At 35.7% G+C, this 27742-nt stretch overlaps 3 protein-coding genes across 7 annotated transcripts; all 3 read right to left on the bottom strand.

Moving 5' to 3' along the window:
- Window positions 1-525: 525 nt before the first annotated feature.
- On the bottom strand, window positions 526-6682 carry LOC140815630 (uncharacterized). The gene is made up of 7 exons (XM_073174707.1): window positions 4975-6682; window positions 4835-4888; window positions 4561-4767; window positions 4406-4467; window positions 2495-3949; window positions 1874-2419; window positions 526-579 (listed from the first exon to the last, which is right to left on the bottom strand). Exons 1-7 carry the CDS (start codon window positions 6680-6682, stop codon window positions 526-528), a joined length of 4086 nt encoding a protein of 1361 aa, XP_073030808.1.
- Window positions 6683-10435: 3753 nt separating this feature from the next.
- On the bottom strand, window positions 10436-18960 carry LOC140814643 (pleiotropic drug resistance protein 3-like). Its single transcript, XM_073173681.1, has 24 exons — window positions 18294-18960; window positions 18080-18203; window positions 17506-17591; window positions 16773-16857; window positions 16495-16654; window positions 16312-16388; window positions 16083-16136; window positions 15897-15987; window positions 15303-15604; window positions 14942-15223; window positions 14526-14839; window positions 14264-14424; window positions 14078-14181; window positions 13626-13779; window positions 13417-13551; window positions 13261-13334; window positions 12853-13185; window positions 12470-12760; window positions 12304-12387; window positions 12074-12207; window positions 11724-11951; window positions 11441-11612; window positions 11022-11276; window positions 10436-10916 (listed from the first exon to the last, which is right to left on the bottom strand). The coding sequence occupies exons 1-24, from the start codon at window positions 18665-18667 to the stop codon at window positions 10650-10652; spliced, it is 4341 nt and encodes a 1446-aa protein (XP_073029782.1). The 5' UTR covers window positions 18668-18960; the 3' UTR covers window positions 10436-10649.
- A 1028-nt stretch (window positions 18961-19988) lies between these two features.
- Window positions 19989-22646, bottom strand: LOC140814947 (probable L-cysteine desulfhydrase, chloroplastic). Of its 5 annotated transcripts, none has more exons than XR_012114219.1 (2): window positions 21077-22646; window positions 19989-20228 (listed from the first exon to the last, which is right to left on the bottom strand). XR_012114219.1 is itself a non-coding variant. In XM_073174042.1 (2 exons), the coding sequence occupies exon 1, from the start codon at window positions 22541-22543 to the stop codon at window positions 21230-21232; it is 1314 nt and encodes a 437-aa protein (XP_073030143.1). In that variant the 5' UTR covers window positions 22544-22645; the 3' UTR covers window positions 19989-20228; window positions 21226-21229. The 5 variants fall into 5 exon arrangements, 3 of the variants coding, with proteins under 3 accessions (XP_073030143.1, XP_073030145.1, XP_073030144.1); XR_012114220.1 differs by having other exon boundaries at window positions 21145-22646; XM_073174042.1 differs by having other exon boundaries at window positions 21226-22645.
- Between the last annotated feature and the right edge of the window lie 5096 nt (window positions 22647-27742).

The following is a 27742-nucleotide window of genomic DNA, read 5'->3' as shown; positions in this document are numbered from 1 at the left end:
TTCCTCCTGAGCCATTTGTCTCTTGGCCGCTTTATCTTCTTTAAGCTGAGCAAGAAACTCGGCCAGTGATTGCTCATCGTCTGCAGGCTCATCAGGAACCCTTTCTTCAGAAGCAACTTGATTGTCCGTGACTGGGTATTGCTTGTGGGCACCAGTAGAAGAACCACTTTCCTTTGTAGTAACAGTTGGTTTGGGGCGAGCCACCAACTCAAAATCCTCATCATTGGAGTCGTCTCCAGATGAGAAATCCGGATCCAGAATAAATGGGACGGTGGATGCCCTTGGTTTCTTTGTAGGAACAAAGTCAGGGTCAAACCCTGCTTGTCTCTTTGACGTGCGACGCATAGGAACAGGGGGGAAAGCTCTCTTCACAGCCTCAAAATCTGGTGGATTTTCAATGTCGATTGCATTCCCGGGTTCACCAGGAGCAATAGTTTCCAGTGGCACTGGTTCTTCCGGTACACTGACCATTGCCATCCCTTCCACATTGGTTTCGGCTGAGGGTGTTGAGTCAGGTGATTTTTCCTACAAACTTGCAGCCATTTCATTTCTGATGTCGTGACGATCGAAGCCAGCCATCTGTCGAATAAAGAACACAAGAAACAGTGTGGATTGAAGGGACACAAGAAAATCCGAAGACAGAGATAACTTTTCGCAACAAATGAGTAATGAGAGCATGACAAAAGTTTATACTGTGTAAGAAAATATCAGACAGTAAAGTTGTGCATCATCCATTCCTAAGTATTTAAGCATATTCCTCCAACGGTAACATTTTCTCGACCCGTAACCGCACCCTCTTTCCAAATCAGAATTTACGCTCATCCAACGGTAACTTTCCGAGCCGGTGTAATCATAAAAAAAAAATCAGGCAGTGTGAAACGCCACATCGAATTAACCCCACTAACCGTTAGATATCAATATATTTCAAGATTGGGTTGGTTGGGGTTTTTGTTCGAATTTCATTTGTCAAGAACTGATAGCCCACTGGAAATGATGAATTTATATAACAGCGATATGAATAACTTAAAATTTATGCCTAAAATATGATCAAAAATGAAAAAACACAAGCATGTGATCAAATTGTGGTCTGTCTGTACGTGGGTGTTGGTAACACCGTTAGGCAACACTCATTGTTTTGACTCAAACTTTCTTGAGAATGTTTACATCAGATATGGTAGCTCCCACTCTAGAAGAACGGTCTTCGTTGGACTCCTCTAGGTAGCTTTTTCCATCTGTAGTTTGACTTAGAAGTGGTAGCTCCCACTCTAGAAGAACGGTCTTCATTGGACTCCTCTAGGTAGCTTTTTCCATTTTCTTCTAAACATTTTGTTTCATTTTTCTTCCCTTTTCTGTTTTTCACCTTCTTGCTCACCAAGTTTTCAAGTCATTTTCACATCAGTCATGACTATGTGACATGCGGGTAGCATAGTGACTTCGATTGAGCATACACCACACCTTAAAGGATTTTGTTAGAAAGTTTGATTCTCAACTGAGAGCACACCATTCAGTAACCGAACCTTTGTACAGACTTCACACAAAACAGAATGAATGAAATATGCCTAGCATCCTAAAAATAAAATGCACATGCATGCTGGGTGTTGTCCATAGGTGTTGTAACACCCAGGACAACATCTGTGAGTGATCATTGTGTACACAAGCTGAGAGACTTCCTTAGATTGGAGAATCTCTCAAAATACAATGGTTTTGTAAAGATATCTGCCAGTTGGTTCTCAGTTCCAACAAATTCCATTCGAATCATACCCTTCTCAACCAAATCTCGAATAAAATGATGTCTAATGTCAATGTGTTTCGTTCGAGAGTGTTGCACTGGATTTTTTGAAATGTTAATTGCACTCGAATTGTCACAGTATACAATTAAGGTGTCACTGCTGAATCCATAATCGTTAATCATTTGATTCATCCACAAAAGTTGTGAACAACAACTAGCAGCCGCAACATATTCAGATTCAGCAGTGGACAAAGACACACAATTTTGCTTTCTGCTATACCATGACACCAAATTGTTACCAAGATAAAAACACCCACCCGTGGTACTTTTCCTATCATCTAAGTTTCCAGCCCAGTCAGCATCACTAAATCCCACTAAATTGGTGTTTGTTTCTTTGGTGTACCATAGACCTAAGTCAACTGTTCCAGATATATATCGCAAAATTCTTTTGACAGCCTTTAGATGAGTGATTTTAGGATCAGCCTGGTATCTAGCACACAAACATACACTAAACATGATGTCGGGACGACTCGCACTTAAGTAAAGAAGACTGCCTATGATGCTGCGATACTGGGTGTTGTCAACACCTGCGGCAACATCATCTTTTGATAATTTTTCAGACGATCCCGTTGGAGTTTTCATGTGTTTAGTGTTCTCAGCAGCAAATTTCTTTACCACATTCTTGGCATACTTGGATTGACATAGAAAGATACCATCATGCATTTGTTTAATTTGTAAGCCAAGAAAGAAACTCAATTCCCCTACCATGCTCATTTCAAATGTGTTAGACATACAGTTAACAAACTCAGTAACATCCTTTTGAGAAGAAGCACCAAAAATTATGTCATCCACATAAATTTGACACACAAGTATATCTTGCTTTGACTTTTTAATAAAAATAGTTTTATCAACCTCACCTCGTTTGAAGCCCAAGTCAAGCAAATATTCCGTAAGCTTACCATACCATGCCCGTGGAGCCTGTTTAAGCCCATACAATGCCTTCTTCAACTTGTAGACATGGTTCGGGTGGTGTGGATCTTCAAATCCTTTAGGTTGGTTTACATACGCTTCTTCTTTCAAAATGCCATTCAAAAATGCACTTTTCACATCCATTTGATATAATTTTATGTCCATGTGACACGCAATAGCAAGCAACAGTCGGACTGATTCAATTCGAGCAACAGGGGCAAATGTCTCATCAAAATCAATTCCTTCAATTTGAGTATACCCTTGAGCAACTAGCCTAGATTTATTTCTTACAACAATTCCAGATTCATCAGTTTTGTTTTTAAAAATCCATTTTGTTCCAATAACATTCACATTGTCGGGTTTGGGAACCAGATCCCACACATCATTCCTAACAAATTGTTCAAGTTCCTCATGCATCGCATCAACCCAAAATTCATCTTTTAAGGCTTCACTTATATTTTTGGGTTCAACGAGTGAAACAAAACAAGAGTGGCTTACTTGAGAGTACACGGAAGTCATGCATACTAGTCCCATCATTTTCCGATAGTCTACCTTCTCCTTTCTTCTAGTTTGCATTCCTTCAAATGTTTCTCCAATGATCTGAGATGATGGATGATTTTTCTGAATCTTGGTGGGAATGTCAATCCCATCATTGGTTATACCATCATCATTTTCAGTATTCTCTTCTGGTTCATCATTTGATTCTGCCAATGCAGGTGTTGTCTCAGGTGTTACAACACCGGGTCCAACATCTGTGTTAGGCAGTGTCTCACTTGTATTCAGGAGCCCATCAACTTCATCCTCGATTGTTTTTCCTGTTAGATCTGCAAGATCGTCAAACACAACGTTAATAGATTCCATAGTCGTTCTTGTTCTCAGATTATACATGCGATATGCACGACTATTGGATGAATAACCAAGAAATAAACATTTGTCACTTTTAGAGTCAAATTTTGCAAGATGTTCTCGATCATTCAAAACATAACATACACACCCAAAGACATGAAAATACTTGAGGTTCGGCCTCTTTCCCATGATGATTTCATAGGATGTCATAGTAGAACCACTCCTTAAGTACACACGATTTGAAATATGACATGCTGTGTTCAAGGTCTCGGCCCAAAATCTCTTTGAAATATTCTTAGAACTTAACATGACCCTAGCCATTTCTTGCAGTGTTCTATTCTTCCTTTCGGCTATTCCGTTCTGTTGAGGAGTCTTAGGGGCCGAAAATTCATGAGTTATCCCTTTCTTTTCACAAAATGATACAAAGTGTGAGTTTTCAAATTCTTTACCATGATCGGTCCTTATCTTACCAACCCTCAGATTATGTAGATTAGTAATCTTAGCATGTAATTTCTTGAAAGCATCAAATGTATCGGATTTTTCTCTAAGAAATCTTACCCAAGTAAAGCGAGAGAAATCATCCACACAAACACAAGAATACTTCTTACCTCTAAGACTTTCCACTTCCATTGGACCCATAAGATCCATGTGCAAGATTTCAAGACACCGTGTTGTCCCAAAGTGTTGCAACACTTGGTGGGGAACACGTGTTTGCTTACCTTTTTGACATGCACCACAAACATATGGAATTCCAGAGGATAAATTAGGCATACCTCTCACAGCATCGTACTTACCAAGATTCTTTAATGTCTTGAAGTTTGCATGTCCTAATTTTTGATGCCACATGTTTAATTCGCTCACCTTTGAATGATTGCTCACTATGTCTTCTCCAAGTTGATAGCAATTATCAGCAGACCTAGTACCTGTCAAAATGCGAGTATTAGTCTTATCAAACACTTCACAATTGTCTTTATCAAACTTAACATGCAAACCGTCATCACAAAGTTGACTTATGCTTATTAAGTTTGAGTTAAGCCCTTCGACATAGAGCACATTGTGTAGATTAGGCAATCCATCAACATTCAAGGTTCCTTTCCCAGCAATTCTTCCTTTAGCACCACCACCATATGTCACATGACCACTCCTTAGTTCAACAAAGTCAATCAAGTGGTCTTTAGAACCTGTCATGTGGCGCGAGCAGCCACTGTCAAAGTACCATATTCCTGCAATGTTAGTCTTTAATGAAATATAAATAACAGAACATTGAATCTGTGCCTTTGGTACCCAAACCTTTTTTACCATCGGGTTTCTGTTGGCAGTGTTGCGCCGGGTGTTGTACAACACCTGTGACGACACATGTTCAGATTCTCATCTCTTGTAATCCTCTCTCAGTTTAAAACAGTAGGGTTTGATGTGTCCAGGTCTGAAACAGCAGTGGCAGATAAAGTGGCGTTTTCTGGATTTAGACTTCTTGATAGACATTCGCACTTTTGATGGAGCACTCTTTTCAGTATGTGTGGTATTGGGGATTTCAACACTTCCTTTCACAAAAACAGTTGGTTTTTCCTTTGCATTGGAAGATTCTCCAGTTTCGAACAGACTATTCGAATAATCAAGTCCAGCCTTATCATTCTGTCCAATCATCAAAAGTGAGTCAAGCTTGGATGAACTTGAATTCATCTTGGCAAGTACCTGAGTTGCTTCTCTCAGTTCTTCCTTGACTTTGCATAATTCCAGATCTTTCTTGCTCAGGATTACTTCAAGTCGTGATATTTGAGACTTCAGCTCAACGTTCTCTTTGGAGAGAATTGAATTTCCTTTTGTTCTTTTGATCCAGTCTTCATACAGTTCTTCGTACATTGACTGCACACTTTCTAGGGTGACTTCATCATCATCAACCTCTTGTGTTTCGGACTGACTTGATTCCCCAAAGACTGTCGAATTAAGGCATACAGGATTCGAAGCGGTGTTGCGACCAGGTATTGCAACACCTGTGGCAACACCCAAAGGATTGATTTGCATTGAGCGTTTCTCCTTGATCACAGTAGATAATGATGTGTGATTTTCAGATTCATTTGATCCTTGATCATCTTCAGATTCTTCATCACTCAGGGTGACAGTCATGCCTTTGTTTTTCCTAAGACGATTGGCACACTCATTGGCATAGTGTCCATATCCCGAACACTCTCTACATTGCACTGAGTCCAGGTTTCTGACATTAGATTGAATTTGCACTTCGGTTTTTGGTCGAACCTGTCCTTTCATAGGAGTAAACTTTTGAGCTTTTGCAAAAATGGTGTTATTTGGCAGCTCAGATTTTTGCCCAATTCTCTTCTTTTCTCTCATGGTCTTCAAGTAATCACCAAATTTCTTAGTAAACAGAGAGATCGATTCTTCACCTAAATCAGACTTATCCACTTCTTTAAATAGTTGAAGAATTTCATCATATGATTCGGTTGAGGCTTCAAGGGCTATTGTCTTCCCTTTATCCTTTTTCTGCAGATCAAGATTCATTTCAAAAGTTCTTAGAGAACTCATGAGTTCATCCAGGTTGATGTTTGAAGTGTCTTTAGATTCCTCAATGGCGCAAACTTTGACATTGAATCTCTCAGGAAGAGATCTCAGAACCTTGTTTACCAATCTTTCGTTTGGTATGGGATCTCCTAGGCCATGTGATTCATTTGAGAGTTGTCTCAACCGGCAGTCATACTCAAGAATGGACTCCTTGTCCTCCATTCTCAAACTTTCGAACTTTGATGTCACCATTCTTAGCCTAGTTTTTCGCACACTTGCAGATCCTTCACAGTGTTTCTGGAGTATCTCCCAAGCATCTTTGGCGCATACACTGGTGGTGATTAAATTAAACATCCTTGTGTCAACAGATGAAAATATAGCATTGAGAGCCTTGGAATTGTAGTTTGAAGATTGCACTTCATCGACAGTCCAGGCACTTTCAGGTTTGAGCCGTGTGTCTCCGTCAGCATCCTCGAGTTTCGGTGGACTCCAACCATCAAGTACACGTTGCCAAGCTCTTTCATCAATGGATTTAATAAAAACCCTCATCTTAACTTTCCACAGTGCATAGTTTGATCCATCCAACACGGGAGGCCTAAAAACAGTATTTGTTGATCCTTCCATAATTCCTTTTCACTCTGAAAACAAAACAAAACAGGATCTCACTTAGTAACGTCAAGTGGAAGCTCTGATACCAATTGAAAGTTTAGTTTCCACAGTGTGAACGTGACGAGGGCGAATGTTGTGTGTATCAGAATGTAGGTGTTGTTCGTAGGTGTTGTAACACCCACGACAACATGCAGCGGAAATTATACTTTTAACACACTAACATGTAACTGGAACAATAGTAATACGAGAGACGAGTCAGTTAATTATGCACAAGTATAAAATACTTGTGCGTTGCCTTAGGGCAAAATAATTCACTAGAAAAACTTGTAAGTTTACAAAAGCCAATACTAGTGAAAGAATAAAACAACTCCCTTAAAAAGGTGAGTAACAAATTGCATCATAAACCTCTAACAAACCATATAATCAAAACAATATGAGATGCATCAACTGAGAAGTGAAAAATCTTCAAAACTCAACACTCTAATCAAAACAGTGATTAGGTGTTGTCTTCAGATGTTGTCAGCACTTCACAGCAACAAGCTTTCAACGACACGAGATTTGCTATTCTCGGAAAACGTCTCTGCGTATCAATTCGTCTCTTACTCCCAAAAAGCACCAGCGCCGAGATCAATATATTCTCCTCTTATTTATACCCACTTCATCCTTTTTCCTATTAAACATGGAAAACCAATTTCATTAGGAAACAAACTCTATTGAAAATAAGGATAATATATCTTATAGATAATATCTTGAGTCTTTTGAGTCCACACGAAATCATACTCCAAAAAGGCAAAAATACTAAGGATATTATCAAAAGGAAAGTAATTGATAAGAAAAATATATCAAGGAATAAATCAAGGAATAAAATTCCTTTCTACGATGATTAACAGGATGTCGCCACATCGAAATACGCAATCCAGGATCTCGTTCAAGGGAAGTTTCATCAAATTCAACTCTTTGAGATTTAGAACGAGGTTCGAGCTCCTCAATAAGAGTGGATGCATGAGTTTCAGTCCTCGCGGGTGATGAAAGATTATCAACTATTGGTTTGAAGAATGACATAATATTATTTCTCTTCATTTTTTCTTGAATTGACATTAAAATAACCTAATATAAACAAAAATATTAAATTGAGATTAGAACCAAAATTCTGTGTGCAAAATAGAGACCAAAACAAACTGATATATAATGAAACTTCATATTTTATTGGTTTAAAACTAAAGGTATGATAAAATTTAGCATTGAATATAATAAATTAATTTGGTATTGAAGCAACAACAGTGCACAAAGCTCCTATGCAAAATTAATAATATTTTAAAAACCACAAACATAGATCTTATAAGATTGAAATATGGATGGATAGTTTGCTTGTGATTTAAAAAAATGGAGTTTTGTGTTCTATTTCAAATAATATGATGTTGTTGGTCTATCTAACTCTTGGCATACATACCTATATTGTTTATTAAAGTTAATTTTTTTTTTTACTAATTAACTTTGGTCTAAGGACAAATTTTTTATTTACTACTAATATTCCAGTTACTTGAACCAACCTTCAATTTTCTTTCACCATTTTTTGTCTTTTAAGCCCGATCGAAGCTTTAAAATAAATTAAATGAAATTTAAGATCAACAAAGCAAACACCTATAAAACAGCAGAAGCATGTTTATCTTACAGAGGAAAATCTAAAAGTACACATTAAAACAATTAAACAAAGACAACAAAAGAAAAACAAATTTGCGAAATTCCTCTCGAAAACGCACATTTTCCTTTCCTAAAAAAATTCTTCAAAGGCGAAAAATCCTAACCTACGTTAATAAAAATCAAAACATATTAACGAAATCACGGAAATCAATCAAAAAATAGTTGAGAAACATAAAAAATCTAGTGTTAAAATTTAAGAGTGCTGAAAGTTGAACAACTAAAATCATCCGCAATGAGGCGTACGGCGTACCTGGCCAGAGGAAGAGCAGCAAGGGAAAATGATGGTGATGAAATCTCTTTTTCTGAAGCCCACGGATTGAAAGCAAATTAATTGTAGTGATAATTGGGCCACTGGGCTAAATACATATCAGGGCAAAACTAATACATAAAACTAAAATTTTTTTTTTGGCCCACCCGGGCTACAGCCCAGGTGACCTCAAGCCTACCTCCGCCCTTGCCTACAATTCTGGTTTTCCTTAAGCAGTAGATCACTTCACTGAAAATAAGGTTATGGATTTCCTAATCAATACATCACCACAATTAAGATTTTCTTAACAATTTTTCCTTTATGTTGATGCCAAAACCCAAAAGATTATAAAGCAGATAAAAAATAAGATAAGAGTATAAATAAACAAATTGAGAACATCAATATCATAACAATTGATAGAGTAATTGTAGCCAAATTAAAGAAAAGCTTAAAAAATGATGACTTTCAATCTACTCCTCATAATTGATTTCTTCATCTTCACTTTCAACTTGATCTTGTGCAGGTTATGCTTCTATTCTTTTTCTTGCATATTCTTCCTCTATTTTGGCAGCACTTGCTTTGACTAAATGAATAAATTCAAATAAGTGCTCAGAAAGATTGCTAACTTGGTTATTCAATTTCTGAACAAATTGAGATTGAGATGGATCATTAACTCCGTTATCCAATTATTCAGAATTCTTCCAAATACCTACATTCTTATTTCTAATGTTCATATCCTTCTTGGAGGTCGTAAATACTCTTCCTTGTTCAAATATTGAAAAATACATCATTTGAAGAAATGCACTCACATAAAAGAGAGATGAACTTTCATGGAATAATTGAGTGAGAGTCTTTGCATAAAGACATTAAAGAATGTGTAATTATTTGTTGACTTCTTGTGAAGAACATTGAGAGCATGCTAGGACTTCTAATCGAGATAGTGACATTGCTTGGATCGGGATTACACAACGGGTTGTATAATTCAATTCTTCTAGAAGAATTTGACTTTCGAACTTTCATAAATTAACAAATTTGTGTCTACTTATTTTATCACATTTAATTATTTCTACTATTTCCCCAGACAATATTGAATCATTTTATGTTTATCTAAAATACCAAAATCTCACGTACAAAGTTTTGATAAAACGATTCAACTAAACTTTTTATTATTTCAATGGACATTCTTTTCAAATGATTTCTAAAATGTTTAATCGGTTTTAAAAAGTTAGGTTGAGTAACTTATATATTGTTTGAAAATTGAACTTTATTCATGATTATTTATGGTATTGTTTGAAAATTGAACTTTATTCATGATTATTTATGAATATTATTAATTATGTGTGTTTAACATACATATAATCATTCATATTTAATTTTTTTATGGTTTTAATCTTCAAATGCTAGCAACTATAATTCTTAAAACATATAATCTATAATACTCCACACGTCTATTTATGCTGCAATAAATTCATAATAGTGGTAATTCAAGAATCATCACAATGAGAAAATATCAAAATAAACAAATTAATTAATGGAGACTTTTTTATATATATAAAAGTGATATAAATGTTAGATCTTCTAAAGTTAATTTCTATAATCAATGAATAGACACAATTACAAAGATATATATGAATTTAAATTCTTTGGTAAATTTTAGTTATTTTACCTAATTTTTTCAATTGAATATTGCAAAAACTGAAAGCAAGATAATTAAATTCCTTAATCAAACATCATTAGCACAGAAACTCAATGTGATCTGCCGCTGTAAAATAAGTACAAAACGAAAGGGAGTGAATTGAAGTTGAGTCCAAGGAGAAAAAAATATTTAATTATTCAAATAAAACTTTGCTTACTAATATTCTATGTATACTAAAGTACACATGCACAAGATTGGATTGTTCAAAACAAAAAACAGAAAAAAAACAAACAAACAAACAAACAAGAAGAGAGAAAATAATCTGATAATTCGGCAACACATTTAACAAGACTCAAAACAAGATCAATGGACAATGAAATTCAAATGTTTACAAGTGCTTATCTCCTTTGAAAGTTCAAGTTTTCGATGCAAACTGCGAACAGAGAAGCAAAGGCAATGGGGTACAGCATCAGAAGAACACCAACAAGAGGCAACATATCATGGTGATATCCAAAATAATCTCTTAAAAAATCTTCAATTCTTTTGTTTTCACCAAACACAACAATTTGCTTCCCTATATCTCCGAACTGTGAATTCAGCATCCCATTTAAAGTCCAAGAAGTTGGAACCACATAATAAAACCATACCCACCACTTGGGAATTTGCTGGAAATCAAGAACATAGTTCATCAATATATATATCAAAGTTAAAAGTATAGATATCACCAGCAAAAGGAATTGGTTTCAATATTCTAAATATGTAACACTTACAGGTCGGGGAATGAGGAATCCAGAGAACAGATTTAGAAATGTGTAAAAGGCTGACTGTGAAATGGCAGCTACTGGAAAGCTTGGAGTTATCGAAATCAGCAGCATTCCGAGGTAAGTGAAGTATAAAAGTGAACAGAACATGGAGTAGAAATACCAGAAGATCTTGTATGCTGACTGATAGTATCCGATCATTGGATATGTGATTGCAGTGAATGCTATTGCTTGAGCAAACAGATATGGAATCTCGATTATGACCTGCAAAATCAAGAAGCCCGCTCTTGAGAGAGCCTAGAGATATTTGATCATCCGTCGACATATAATCATTACTCTTCATAAATGGGAAAAGATAGTTTTTTTCTCAATCTTGTCCATTTATGACCAAGAAATTACAGTAAGTGATGCAGCAGAATGGGGCATACCTGAGCTGATGAATAAGCCCATGAGGCATACATCCCTGCAAATCTTTCTCTATAGAGAACGTTTCGCTCTGTGCTGACATATGGTAGGACGGATGCAGAATTGTTTATTCCACAGAAGAGCGTCGAGCTATACATTGAACCAAGCAGAGTGAATAGACTCTGCTGATTATGTCTATTGAAAACCGGTCAAAAGAAACATACATAAGAGTTTGGAACATAAAGAGTACTCCAAGGATTAAGTGGTGAAATTGTGAGAATTATATAATTCAAGATGCTTTCTTACATTTTCTTGCCTTGACCCCAGAACAGGAAACCAAAAAGGAAAGACGCAAAAAGCATATGCAAGGAGCGCATCAAGTTGTAGGAAGGGCTTCTCCAGTAAGACCAGTGCTGCTTCCACAGACAAGCTTTGAATTGTTGCCAACCATTTTGGGAATAGGTTGTAGGGAAATGCAAATCTTTTGATCCCGAAGGTGGCAAGCTAAGCTTTCTCACAAGCATTTTGTTTTCCCTTCAAATTAAAAATCACTTCCATTAGATACTGCAATGGAATATATCAAATGGTCCATTTCAGCTGGCCATGTAAGAAACCAAGTTCACAGAAAAAGTATTTTGTCCAACTTGTTAACTTACTCGTGCAAAGCAGAATTCTCGTAAATCTGTGCAAAGTCTACTCCAAGTTCAGCTTCTGAAGAAGTTGACGTGACCTCCAACATCCACGTGGCCGGATTGTAGTTATCTCTTATTTTTGGGACACCAGAGATGCACTACAAATTTAAAGTCGAAAGAAAATATAATCTCTAGCCTGCAATAGAAAGCACATATACACTAGATATTTGAGAAACAAAAAAAGGTCATCCTACCTCAAAATACTCTATCACTTTGCTGGAGTGCTTGCCTAAGGGTCCACAATATATCATGCGACCTCCAGCTTTCAGAAGTACCAACTGTAGGCGCACAAAGTGATAATTTCCGTCGTTCAAAAAGTTATTTAAGGCTATAAAAAATGAAATTTAGTGCCAAATTTACCTCATCAAATGCTTCAAATATGTTGATGCTTGGTTGATGAATGGTGCAGACAATTGTTCTCCCAGTATTTGCCACATTCTTTACTGCCCGCATGACGATTGCTGCTGACCTGGCATCGAGTCCGGTTGTTGGCTCGTCCATAAAGATTATTGAGGGGTTCGCTACAAGTTCCACAGCTATAGTCAACCGCTTCCGTTGCTCAGTTGACAAACCAGTAACACCAGGAGTACCCACTAATGCATCTTTTATTCCATCAAGCTCAATGGTTTCGAGGACTTCTTTAACAAATTCCTACAAGAATACCAAACAAAAGCGAATAATATTATTGCAAATTGGAATAAGAATTAGATAGAAATTTGATGATTGAGTACCCAGGATCTTACATATTTTGTCTTTGGATTGATATTGGATTGAAGGCGTAGCCAAGCTGAAAAAACTACTGATTCTTCCACTGTAATTTGTGGAGAATGTATGTCAGTTTGCTCACAGTAACCTGAAATCCTAGCGAATGTCCTTTGATTTTTTGGATAACCCCCAATTCTTATTTCTCCTTCCACAATGCCAACAGTTTTCCTACCAGAAAGTACATCAAGAAGGGTTGTTTTCCCAGCACCACTTACACCCATGAGAGCAGTAAGAATACCGGGTCTAAATGACCCGGTTATATCACATAAAAGTTGACGCTTTTTCTGATTGTAACCATGCTCCTTCATGGCCTGAAAAGGAAAGTATTCAACAAACTACACCAAATAATTGATCTTTGGGTTCAGAAATAGATAATGTGTCTTTACCATTGGTGTTTCAATGTAGTATTGAACGTCTTGGAAAGATATAGACAGGGGTTCAAAAGGTAAAACCATTTTTTCTGCAACAAAAAAGTAACATACTATTCAATTATGGAACCAAATGTCATATTGTTTCTGGGACAGAGAGATATAAGATATAACCTTTATGCAATTTTGTGCTAGTTGTTGGAGGAGGATCTCGCAGTTTTTCTTCTTCTCGCATTTTGTTCTTGGATTCTTTACTTCCATGTAATTGAGTGAGTGTTTCACTTGAAATGATGACACGAGAACCAGATGCTGATACGATTTTAACAAAAATTATTTGATTGTTCTTTACAATCATAAGGACGGAACTACAGTGATGTTCTTACATTTTAAGAAAGTTAAGGCCAATACGAACCCAATGTTGAAGAGCACTGTCAGTCCAAACAAGGCACCTATTGATATCCAAAAAAAATTTCCTCTGAAATTTAGCCCACGGTTTTCAAGTGTCTGATGTCCCAATGTGGTATTTCCTGATAGCTCCTTTACACAAATGGTGTATCATAAGAAATACAAAAATAATGTCCCAAAAACTTCTAAGAATCAAACAAAGCAACTGAGATAGATGTCACTGAATGCTTGTGAGAACTTGTGAATTGTGAAATTAAAAATATCACATGTTATTTTATAACATAGCTTAGCAAATTTCCAGATCCTTAAAACGGGCAGATCAATATTCATTTTAAATATCAGAAAAATAGCAAAATAAAACAAATACAAAGGACACTGTCAACACTATAATTATTTGTGTGAAAGAGATGCAAGATTATTATGTGCTAACCTTTTGCCATCTTGGTGCTAGAAACTCATTTATCGAAAGGCCTATCTCTCCGTAGGATAATGGAGAAACCCAAAATGCCCATTTTAACCAAGACGGCATGGATGCTGCAAAGAAGGTTAGTTCTGGAGGTAAGGTACACCTTCATAAAGTACAAGGAATCTAATCTAATTAAAAAAAATTACCTACGTCTTGGAATCAAAAAGCCACTGAATAGCATCGCGAATACTATCGCCAAACTACCAGCTGTTGTAGATGCGACCATAGTACGAAAAATTGATGCCAAGAAACGGAACATAGAGATTGAGGCCATGTGGACAGCGCATATCATCAGCATGTGGCTAAAAAACCTGGAAAAGAAATTATTAATGTTTTGGAACATAGGACGAAATGCAATCTATTAAACTAAAAAGAAGCATATGAAGCATTCACTATGCTTTGGTCCACCAACCTCCCAGGCTCCGGGCTATACCCAATGACGTAATAAGTAAGAGAAGTCCATGCTAAAGCTGACAACAACGAGAGAGGAATCTTGAGAATGGTAGCTGGAACTGCATATGCCCAAGCAGAGTAGAAACGTAAATCTCTCTGTTTGTAGAAAACTGCAAGCCTTGAAACGGTCATCGAGAGCTCAGGCATTCCATCAATAAGAACAACTATCAGAGAATAAAATAGTGCTCCCAAGTAGTTATTTGCATGGACGAGATCAATGCCCATCTGTGTCCTCAAGAATACAGTCATTGATACAGATGCTATGATGACAAGCTGCAAAAGTATGTTATTGAGCATACACGTTAGAATTCTCAAGGGAAAAATTGCATATTGAACTCGAAAGGATTGAGGAAGTTAAAATATAATTGTGCTAACCTGAACAACTTTGAATATGTAAACAAAAGAATTTCTTTTCATGAGAAGAAGTTCTCTTGACATACAAGATCTAAAGAGAGTCCATTTCGGCAAAGAATACCCACTAAAACTAATTGCATTCTTGTGGCTCTTCGACTTGTCAAATGGAACGGAGAGTTCTACATTAAGCTTCTTTCCTTGCAGAGACTCCTTAAATTTCCTTGAAAATGTATCAATAGAAACATAACTGTAAGGTTTTTGAGTTTCATGCCAGTATTGTTCTTGATCTTTTCTGGATATAACCTGAAAATAAAAGAACTAGTAAATATTTTGGCTAACAAAACAAGAAATTGATGTTAAAAATGCTGTCCAATATACATGCCTCCTGGAGAAAGTCAGCCACTCCTTTTCTTTCAGGACATTGAAACCCACAAGTCCTAAAGAATTCTAAAATATCACTTCGGGGTCCATGATAGGCAATGTTCCCTTCTCCCATCAAGATAACATCATCAAAGAGATCAAAGGTTTCTGGTGCCGGCTGGAGAAGTGAAACAAGTATTGTAGCATCTGTGATGTGTGCCAGTTGTTGAAGGAAGCTGACGACCTGATATGTGGTCGAGCTATCCAAACCACTCGAAATTTCATCCATGAATAAAGCTTTTGTCGGCCCAACAATCATCTCACCTACATAACATTGTCTTTGCCTCAGTATGTCGTGCGCCAACCCCATTAAGTAAATGAGACTCCACATGATTGATTATGCTAGCAGGTGTTTCACATTCATTCTTGCTTTATGAAATTGTTAATCCAAGATGGTACCGGAATTAAATTATTTAGCCTTAAAACCTAATCAAAATCTTCCTTGTAACTAATGTCAGATATGTATCATCACTTTTCTTTAAAGTTGCAAGATCTCCTCGTGTTTGGAAGCACAAATGTTTGGCCAAATACTCGTAAGGGACGAGATTGTGGTTACCTGTTGTCAGTCTCTTCTTCTGACCACCAGAAATACCTCTCCTCATTGCATCTCCAAATAGTGTATCAGCACAGATATCAAGACCAAGAATCTGAAATACAATGGAAGAGTTTCGAATCTGTAATCAACCAAATAATCTTTTGCAAGATAACTAAAATGACGTAGTTACATATGACAAGAAAGTACTTTCAACATGTAGTCTGTTTGAAGATTTGTCTTTTGACCTTCCAAAGAGATTGCCTGCACAGTTAACGACGTTTACAATATAGTGACATTACGGAATGGAAAACAAGTGATTTTTGGAAAGATGATTCATTCACTGAACTTTTTGAAAGCCGTTTCAATTTCTTATTATCTATTAATAATTCTTTACAATTACAATTAAGTAAGACAGACTATGAGGCTCCAAAATTACCTTCATGTAAGTATCTATATCTGGATCTGGTATGATTTTTGATTCTTTCTCTCTTCTTGTAAGCTCAGTCATGATTTCTTTTGAATGAGATGGAACATAATACACACAATTGTTATGACAAAATAGTTTCAAAAAAATAATTGTAATTTCTAAAAGTAAAATGACATAAATACATACACACACCTGCTCTGCTACCAATACCCTGACATTGAGATGAAAAATCAAGTGTTTCCCTGACGGTCATTTCCGGGATATGCAGATCATATTGGCTTATATAAGCTGACGTTTTCTGGGCTACAAACTCATTAAATGTGTATCCGTTGTATGAAACCTCACCAGTAACCTGTTGTTTAGAAACAATTAGATCATTACTCAGAGGTCTCAGTAAAAATTATCTTCCTGACTTGAGCTTGTTCTTCGAATACAATTCAGATCTTTATAACTATGCAAAATAGAGGCACCTTTAATGATTTGTCCAAATTTCCTGATAAAGATTTCAATAGTGTAGTCTTCCCACACCCTGGAGGACCAAGTAATAGCGTCAATCTGTAATCACGTAATCACAAAATTCAGAGTCAAATGTATAATATATCCTGGACAACCAAACCAAACAGAACATAAAAGACTGGATGGATAGAGCTCCAATTCCCTCCCTGAATTGATATTGAAGTTAGAATTCAAATGACACTTCCTGTGCCTTACACAAAGACAACATCAAAATTTTCGAAGAAGAATGGAGCTGCTTTAACTTGGTGTTGTTAACACAACTTCAAGATAAACTTTTTACAATGGAAGCTGTGAACTACTGTACATTCGTGTTCTCACATACCAGGTAACAAGCGTAATTTCATCGAACAAATTGCACAGAAGAAAATAATGACTCAATTCTTGTAAGGGACGGAGAGACAAAAAGCAGTTTAGCATAGAGAATAAATGAAGTTAAAGAAACCCATCAAGTCTGGTCATGGAAAGCGTCTACACAGTACCTTCCAGGCTTAATCAAACCACATTAACAATCATTCGTGTTCTCACATACCAGGTAACAAGCGTAATTTCATCGAAGAAATTGCACAGAAGAAAATAATGACTCAATTCTTGTAAGGGACGGAGAGACAAAAAGCAGTTTAGCATAGAGAATAAATGAAGTTAAAGAAAACCCATCAAGTCCGGTCACGGAAAGCGTCTACACAGTACCTTCCAGGCTTAATCAAACCACTAACATTGTTAATGATGTTTATATGTGCCTTTTGTGACTGCAAACCAGGAAGCCTGGCGATATCCTGTAAAACAAAAAGAGCAAGTATTCAGCATAGGGAAATGCAAATTATTAGGTTGCTTCAAATTCTTAGATCCATGTAGATTCTTCTTTTGTGTGCATGCCTCAAAAGCTAATAATTAGCAAATGTAGGATCATGATACTCCCCACCCTTGACAATCCAACCCGAAAGAGTACCCATTCCTGGACTACATGTACCCACTTAAAAGAATTCGTGAATTTTAGTTCAGGCTATGATGTTAACAGACTTCATCATTGACACCAGCTCGAAGAGCTCTTTTCCGGTCTACTGTCACTATACCGGTTCTCAAAGAGAGCACCAATGTTAGGTTATCAGTTGTTACATGTGTCACAGAAACGTAAATTGTTTTCAACATACAGCAACAAATGTACGAAGAGTAAGCGAAAGGTGAAGCCTTCAGTCAGTTCAGTGTTTCCAATTTCAACATATTGATGAACTATTAACTAAGAACAAAACTAAACAAAGCTTACCGATACCATGCTCTTGAAAGAATTCCAAAGAGTAGGGAGGGGCTTTCCATAAACAACTTCACACTCAGCTTCTATACTCAAATTTGTGTATCTCACCTCAATGGTGGGCAGTTTTACACCAACTCTGCAAGAATTAATCCAACAAATCTTATCTAACGAACCCATTAAATCATTGCTAGTTGGCATTCAAGATTTCCAGAAATAAAAAACTTACTTGTCCATTCTTTTTCGAATTTTATGCAGCAATTCGAGATTATCATGCTCAATGTGTTTGATAAGTTTCTCAATGAACACATGCCTTTCCTGGGCACCAAGCTTAGTAACATCGACCACTCTTTTCCCTCTAATCCCATCTCCATGTTCATCATCTTCATCGAACAATGAAGATTTCAATCGTTCAAAAGTAGGCAGCCTGTCGATTTCCTCCCATTGCAACATAGCATCATCGTCCAAATCAAAGTTCCTATCCGAACCCAAGCTCCGAAAACTCGATGCATGACGCCTCAAAGATGCTCTGAAGCTTCTCCCAATCTCCGAGAGCTCATTCCTGAATGATTCAATTTCATCCACTCCAATCAACTGCGCCATTCTCAGCTGAACAATCCAAGTTCCAGCCTTTTTGCAATGTTACCGAACATTAAATAGTGGGCTTCATGTTGTGTTTCATGCCTTTTTCAGACAATGCAGCACGATGAGGTGAGGCCATGCGTCACTCAAGATTTCGATGCATGCCATTAAAAAAGAGTTCGACGTTTGAATTTTTAATGTTAAATATGAAACGATCACATCCCACAAATTGTTCTTCAAATTTAAATCATAAATCGAGTCGGCATGGAATTACCCATTAAACCTTTTTAAAAATATTTATTTGGCGGCATTAACTGAGCATTCTTATCTGCTTTTGTTAGACTGCCAATAACATCTAGCGGTTCAAATCAAACAAATCAAATTACAAAAATTTGTATGAGACGGTTTCACGAATTATATTTTGTGAGACGAATATCTTATTTGGGTCATCATGAAAAAATATTATTTTTTATGTTAAGAGTATTATTTTTTATTGTGAATATCGGTTGACCTGTCACAAAGACCTACTCAAATCAAAATTGTTTTTAATTCACATACTTTGTAATAATTGAATTAATAGAAAATAATCTCACCCAAAAAAAAGGGGGAAAACAAGTTTGATTCAGAATTATCGAAATATATGCCAAAAAGGGTTTTGAATTCATCCCCCTTGATTTGATTGTTTAGTTTGGAATAGACAAAATAAAACAGAATTAAATGATTTGATTCCTCAGTTTGATTAAATTCGGAATTTTAGATATTGACTTTCCAGGTTTGCACATACATTCTGTAGATTGGCCAGTCTATCGATCAAATATAAATGTCAACATTCTTGATTTTTTTTTAATGATTAAAAGGATGCACGACAACTCACCTGTCATATGAAGAATCCAACAATAAATCATTTATTTAAAAAAGTTTGTGATTTTAAAATAATATTTTAAGTATTTTCTAGGTTTTTAAAGAAGGAAGATATTAAAATTATTATTATCGGCAAAAACTTGTGTGAGATGGTCTCGGGTCGTATTTTATAAGACAAATATCTTATTTGGGTTATCAATGAAAAAATATTACTTTTTATTGTGAATATCGGTAGGGTTGACTCGTCTCAAGATAAAGATTTGTGACACTGTCTCACAAGAGAACTACTCTATAATTTCTCAGTCTATATATTATTAAGCATTTTTCCTTCTCAAAATAAGCTTTTTTTAAGGTATTTACATTTATATTTCCAATATTATCTTGCCATTAAAAAATATAGCTTTAAAAATCAATAATCGAATCAATAATAAAATGTAAAATAGGGGAGGAATGACTTAACAGCAAACACCAGAGAAGAAAATGAGGTTAATGATTGCTGATCATGACAAACTCAATGAAGTGAGGTATCATTGGTACATAACCATTGATTTTTTACTATTACAAACAACACAGCACTAGTGTTGAGGCTTGATACTAGAAGTTAAATTTTATTGTTTTCCCAGGAAGTTTGTACCCGAAAAATTATCCGGGGCCAGTTAATAGTGATACCTTCGGTCACCGAGCTAGTAAAGAAGATACCGTGTGCTCGCATCCGGGTAAGCTGCATAAGAAGAAACAATGAATTCAGACGCAAATCAGTTTACGTGCATATGCGTGTGTTTTTGTACATGATAATATCAAGCCTACAACTTTGCAAGTATTCTTTTTCTGATCACAAGGGATTTAAAAGGTTAAGATTGTTTATCGTGTGCTAAAAGCAAAGATTACTCTAATGAGGCAAGAATATATAAATAAAGTTAGCTCTCAAACCAGAAGTTCTTTCTGCTAAGGAATGCCCAATATTTGCAGCAATTTCATATGCCAAATCTCATTACAAACAGATCCAAAATGCATTACTCACATACCTTTGATTGTACTAATTTCAATGTAAGTAACTATTGTATCATAGATATGACAGTTAACAATTTATACAATCTTTAATCTTCCAACAATATTTATAGGATGGTCCCACTAATATATTGGTTGATAAAGAGTAATTCATTATATTTACGGGTTTTGTACCATTCAAGGCTTCATGTTCCTGAATTCTTTAGGCTTTGGGGGTACAGCCATGCCAAGGTCTCCAGAGGAAGGCTTGACAACGAATTGCTCTTCAAATACATGCTTCTATCATCAAAAAAAAAGTTTTCCTTCAATAAGAAAGTCAGGGTCATTCAATGATTTGGGTGTTCTTTAATCACTTTAGCATTGAGGCAATGCATGGCCGTAACCTCCAAAGCGAGACATCACAATACCATATTTTAAATGCACACTTCTATCATAGAAAACCTCTGAGTATATAACAACTCATCAATAACCACCAACGTTAATCTTTCATAACGATACTAATTTGTCACCACAACATGAAGAAAAAGGAAAAAATTTAGTGAACAGGATAACACTTCTGACCATTATCAAAGCCAAGAGTCGAAGCAAAACGACCATTATTAAAGCTGGGGGTTGAAATGAAGACAAACCAGATGGTTTTTTCCCTGCGATTTCTAACAGGTAACAACTCTATATTGTAATCCACAAAAACATGCAAAATGAAATATCACCTTTTCAGTTGGAAAGTGATGCGCAAGTAACACCAGCTTTGACCAACTTGTTGACAGCATCCCTTAACCTATTGTAGTCCTCAACCACATTGTACACCTGATGAGAAATCCTAGCATACCCTGTGATTGGATCAACTTCTCCCTCAACTGGCTCCCTATAGTAAATCGGAACCTCAACCTTAAAAACAGTTCTCAAATTAGCCCTCAATTTCAATGCATCTGAATCACTCTTAATCCCCAAACAAGTGGGCATTCCCACCATAGCCATACTCGAGCACATATCCAGAGGAGTCCCCAATTCTGTCCCCCATGCTTCTACTAACATTTCTGCCATCTCTATCACTGCCTCGTGATTCCTCTGCATAATCCCATTTATGCCACCCTCAAACCGATTCAAGAATTCCATAACCTCTGGCACAACCAATTGAGAGCTATAGTCCCTCGTCCCGATCCAGGCACTCTCCATTGCTAACCCATTACCATATTCATGAGACACTACCGGGTGGTGTAAGTCAGAGGATTTTTCCGACATCTTACAATACAAAAATGCTGCAGATGGCGGGCAAAACAACCACTTGTGCAAATTACTAGTGTAAAAGTCAGCGCCTATATCCTTCATGTCTAAATCCACATTGCCAATGGCGTGTGCCCCATCAATAAATATTCTATCAACACCCTCATCTCTACACATTCTCACAAGCTCTTTCACAGGGATTATTACACAGGGCATTGAAGTTATATGATCAATGACAGCCAATCTAATCTTTCTACCATTTTCTTTCCCTTTTTGAAGAGCCTTTTGAAATTCAAATATAATATCAGAACTAGATTTCACAGGAAAAGGAAGATGAACCTCAATGACATGGCCACCGGCGCGAGAAATGTACGCGTGGACGGATTTCTTGACGGCTCCGTAGGCATAGTGGAGCATGATAACGGCGTCACCGGGATGAAAATGAGATAAGAAGAAAGACCAGGAGGTATGCTGTAGGACGATAGCGGCGGCGGTGGTGGCGTTATCCACGACGGAGACTTCATCTGGATTGTCCGCGTTGATGAGGTTCTGGATTAGGCGACGGGTTTCGAAGATGGAGGGCTTGAGTGTGTTGAAATAGAAATAATCTGGCTGACGGAGGAAGAGGAGCTGGTGGCGCTGTTGGGCAGCGATAATTGTGGCTGGACAGCACCCGAAGCTTCCGTTGTTTATGCGGGCCACCGTCGGGTCATGATGGGAGAATTCGGAGCGGATCTCCTCTGGGGTTATTGATTTTAATGAATTTTGCGTGGTGGAGCCGCTTCTGGGGAGGAGAGAATCCATTGAGGCCGACGGTGGCGGCGGCGGCGGTATAAATGTGATGTATGAAATGGGGGGAAGTGGATGACATGGAAGCAAAGCATTACTGAGTAAGCAAAGTGGAAGCTAACTCAAGTTCAACTGCCTCCCGGAAGAGACAGTTGACATCATAGGCCCTCCGTCACGTGCATATCACGCGATTTATTTTAATAACAATTTTTTTAATTACTTTAAAGTTAAATTTATTCTTGAGCAGACTGTCTCAGAGATCAAGTTTATTAAAACAGATGCATAAAATGTATTATTTTTGTCATTAATCGGTCGGATTGTTCTCATATTTTTATTTTTACAACGACAATTTTTCTATTTTTTTGGTTGAATCGTTATATACAATCATCTATTTACATGTATCAACTATTAAAAAAAAATTAAACAAAAGTTTTGTGAGTAATTATCAATGTCAAAAATTTGTGTGAGACGTTCTTACGGGTCGTATTTTGTGAGACAGATATTTTAATTGGGTCATCCATGAAAAAATATTACTTTTTGTGCTAAGAATATTATTTTTTATTGTGAATATCGATAGTGTTAACACGTCTCACAGATAAAGATTTGTGAGATCGTCTCAAAAGACACATGCTCATTATTTATAAAAACTCGTAAAAAACAATGAATGCTTATAAATTGATAACAATGTTTAAGTTCCCGATGTTGGTTTTCAGTTTCCAATTGTCGATTTTTTTTGTATTCAGTCCCTGGGTACTTTTTTAGTACCACATTTCCACATGAAGTGTACCACATTTTGTATGACATAGTACCACAATTTTGTAGGTTGGGAGTGAACCCAAAAAATGTTTTGATTGGAGATTTTTCACCAACTTCTCCTGGTGTCAATGTTACTCTAAATGCGAAAATAATTCTATATTGAGTAGGTCTTTCATAAAACGGTCTATCTTTATTCATGAGACGGATCAATCATGTTCATATATACAATAAAATGTAATATATTTGATATAAAAAGTACTACTTTTTCGTGGATGACCCATATAAAATATCTGTTTCAAAAAATTGATATGTGAAATCGTATCACATGAATTTTTGTCTTCTATATTTTTTTGACGAATGAGCCACGACAAATCGATCGTGAATAAACAAACATATATATTTGAAACGATTGACGTTTTTTTTTTTTTCTTTTGAAAACAAACGATTGACGTTAGTCGAACTTGGTGTTCAAATTATGATATTAATTTTTTATATTTATGAGGTTGTAATAATTCCTCTGATACATTTTTTTGGTCGCACGGGCGACAGGCAAACCAGTTTTTGTTTTCTTGTGAGTCTCGAAAATAAAATATTCGACCACAAAAAAATATTTAATATACGTAGATTTTGTCATTTTACTATCTAAAACAAATCAAAACATTTCTTCGTGAATATTTTTTTTGGAATTAACAATGACATGATATATGTGCTCTGGTTTTTAATTATAGAGACACGTTGAAGTTGGGAATTTATTTTGAACAAACAAAAAAATTAAGGTAAAATTACAATTTTTACTCTCTTTGATTTCGCAATATTGGAAAGAATTTTGCAAATACCTATGAATTAATACTCGATAAATTAATAATTTATCTAAAATAATATTTTTCCAGTCCGGACTTGGGACACTGACTTTTTATATCATTCAATTTATGTTATCTTAATAAAAAAAACTTTTTAAAACAATAAATTATTAATATATCGACTTATTAATACAACTCTAAATTAGGGATGACAATGGGACAGGACGGGTTCGCCACTTTCATCCTCGTCCCCGAATTCCATCCCCACCCTATATCCGTCTCGATCCCTGCTTTTTCGGGTTCGGGGAAACCTCTAACCCGAAACTTCGGGGATCAACTTCTCATCCTCTCCCACATCCTCGTTTCAAAAATATTAATATGACAAGACGATGAAGGATTCGGAGATTTTCTCGAACCAAAACTTATTGATACTAATAATACTATTATCCTCTAACCCGAAACCAAAACTTATTGATACTAATAATACTTTTATTTTATTATTGATATTATTTTCGGAACGGATTCGAGGATAGGGATAGTAATCTCATAACCGACCCGAGCTACATCGGGGATTTAAAAAAAATCCTCGAACCCGAACTCGAACCCAAGGATATGGTATGAAAGTTAAGGTTTCACCGTCATTAATTAACTTAGGTGAGAAGAAAGAGTTTAGGTGGTCAAAAGTAGTGATGCTCCTTGGATCGGTTGGATAGTGGAATCATACCGAACTGGTAAGATTTCAGACAGAGAGTATAACTCAATTTCAAACCAGAACTAAATTGACCGGTTCGTTACCGGATTGAAACATAATTGAAATCATTTTTTTTCCAATTATTATATATCTAAATAAATTATTTATGAAACAATATACTCAAAAAATAAATATACTAGCGGATTATGACATAAGGATATTTGTATTTCAGATTAAAAAAATTAGAATGAAATAGCTTTTTTGAAATAAAAATGGAAGTTATTAATTTTTGAAGTTGATATGGTAAGGGAAACTATAATATAAATGAAAATAGGGTATATGTAGGTGGATGGTTAGAGGTTATTCTGAAAATTATTTTAAAAAAATTCATCATCATATCAAAATTAGTTAGTAGTAAGGAGGTTTAACTTTAGTAAATGATACAGGTGTTACATCCTTTAGTTTTGGTGAAAACAATTTATTATATTAGATATATTTGTCGTTTGATTTGTATTGCAGATACTTGATCGCTTTAGAAAAATTCATTCAACCGGTCAAGTAATGCTAAGCTATTCCACCGTTTCATCATTAGCAGCATAATTGATCTACTTGGCTGTTTCTGCATATCAGTAAGTGTCACATGGACTACTCAACTGTTTTTTCAATCCAAAAACATTAATCAATGAGCGACTAAAGTTATCTTTAAATACAAGCCACATATTTTACAAAGATCTCACCTATTTTTATCAGAAAATTTGGTGGACTAATCATGCACGACAAAACAGGATATCAGTAGTTCAGACAGTTTTCTTTAAAAGTCTACACGCAAAGCTAATCACTTTTTGATGTCATGGCCATTTTCTATCAGATTAGGTAAAGTTCAAATTGGTCATTAATTAAAGTGTAGATATATAAGGAAAAGGATAACAACAACAGTACTATTACATTAATGCTCATTAATTAAGCTAAGCTACAGTCGAACATTTAATGAAGATGCAAGAAGTAATATAAACATATAGATAATGCCTAGAGGAGGAACAGTACGAGACTTGTACACTTGAAATATTCACTGAAAAGAATATTTGAGCATAGATATACACTGCTCAACAGCCCCACTCTTGAAATAACATTCATTAGATATTCAAGGATCATCAAGGGTTTTTGCCAACTCACTTGACCGTTTCTTGCCAAGATTGTTTGAGGAGCTTTTCAACAGACTGAATCGAATGATTCATTATTTTACTTCATTTGTATTGTATTGGTTGTTAGACTGTGAGTCTCAACTGTTTGTGAGAATACAACGAGTTTCAACTTAGAAATTGGATAAGACCTAATATTAAAGTTAGTTGTTACAAAGTGTTGTAAAACCAAAGTTTTTTATTGAAATTCTTATTAATTAGAAGAAGAGGTACATAGAAGCATGGACATCCGAACATCCATAAAAATAGTTGTGGCATTTCCTTATTACAATTATTTATCTTATTAATCTGCTATATTTTGAGTATATAATCTTCATAAGAATCATCATACTGTTTTTCGCACAAATTTGTGATCCGACCGTTTCTTAAATTATTGATAAAATCAAATCTTGTATAACTAACAGTATCGAGGTCGGCTGCATTATATAACAGTTTTTAAAGAATATTTTAAAACGGTTACCATCTAAATTCTAACTCAATTATAACAAGTGGTATCAGATAGATTTTTTCTCGACCTCTGATACACATATGTTAAAATGGTTTCTGTTAATAAGATTTCAATTTTTACTAATGAAATTACGATGACCAGAAAATTTGTATGCAGACGGTCCAATAGACGGCAGATGACAAAAAAGGTCAATCTGGACAAGGTGGCCAATGATATTCCGTATAAAACACTCATCAAAATGAAGCATGGAGAAACACTTAACGAGTTTGATGAATGGTTTAGCAATATCATTATTGAACTTGCATCTTTAGGAGACTAAGGCAAGGAAAACAAGCTGAATGTTGACATCCAGAAGTTTAATAATGTCAGAATGAAGCCTGAAGAATGTCAAAATGAAGCCTAGTAGCTCTGATACCACTTAATTTCACGCTCCGAGACTAGTGTCCGTCGACACTGGCGTTGTTTACAATCACACACTTGAAAACAACAGGCATCTTAGTACAATATAAACCAAATCAGTTTATTTCTCACAATCAATCATAAAATTATTTTTACAATGTAATTAAAAATAAATATAGGAAAGCGTTTACAATGAAAATTCAAATAAAATTTAAAATGAACATAAACTCAACTAACTTTTATTTTCTCCATCACCAGCCTGATCTTCTGACTTATCTAGGTAATGAGATTAAGGGGTGAGTGATATAGTCATCACTCAACAACTAGAGGTCGTTCGAGCACATACATATACACATGATTTTCGAAAACAATAAATCATATCATGCATATCCTACAATCAACATCAACATAAGTATATTTTGGCCTAGACACTGAGATTCCTTTTACTTTTCATGGTTTACTATTATCAGTCCTTAATTTTTACCCCTCTAAAGAGACCAGACTATATAACGATTACAATCTCACCATGTAAGGGAATAACTTATCATGCATTGAGATTCCTACTCATATCTAGTTGAATCATCACAGAACAACGGTGCTCGACCGAAACTTTCAAAAACAGAAGGACCTATAATCAAATACAAATTTTTAATTAAAGTTTACGATATATAAAGAAAAGACGACGACAATAGTACTATTGCATTAATGCTCATTAATTAAGCTACACTCGAACATTGAATAAAGATACAAGAAGTACTATATATAGAGAATGTCAATAGGAATACCTGTACAAGACTTATACGCTTGAAGCATTATTTGAAAAGATTTTTTGAGCACTCTCAATCCTCACAAGATATATATTACTCAACAACAAGACTCATCAAAGAACTTCATGATCTTCAAAAATCATCAAGAGCTTTT

This window comes from Primulina eburnea, chromosome 15, assembly GCF_022965805.1.
Source record: "Primulina eburnea isolate SZY01 chromosome 15, ASM2296580v1, whole genome shotgun sequence".
NCBI classification, from domain to species: Eukaryota; Viridiplantae; Streptophyta; class Magnoliopsida; order Lamiales; family Gesneriaceae; genus Primulina; species Primulina eburnea.
Note: the sequence above shows the minus strand (reverse complement) of the source record. Positions and strands in the feature narration are given on the sequence as shown.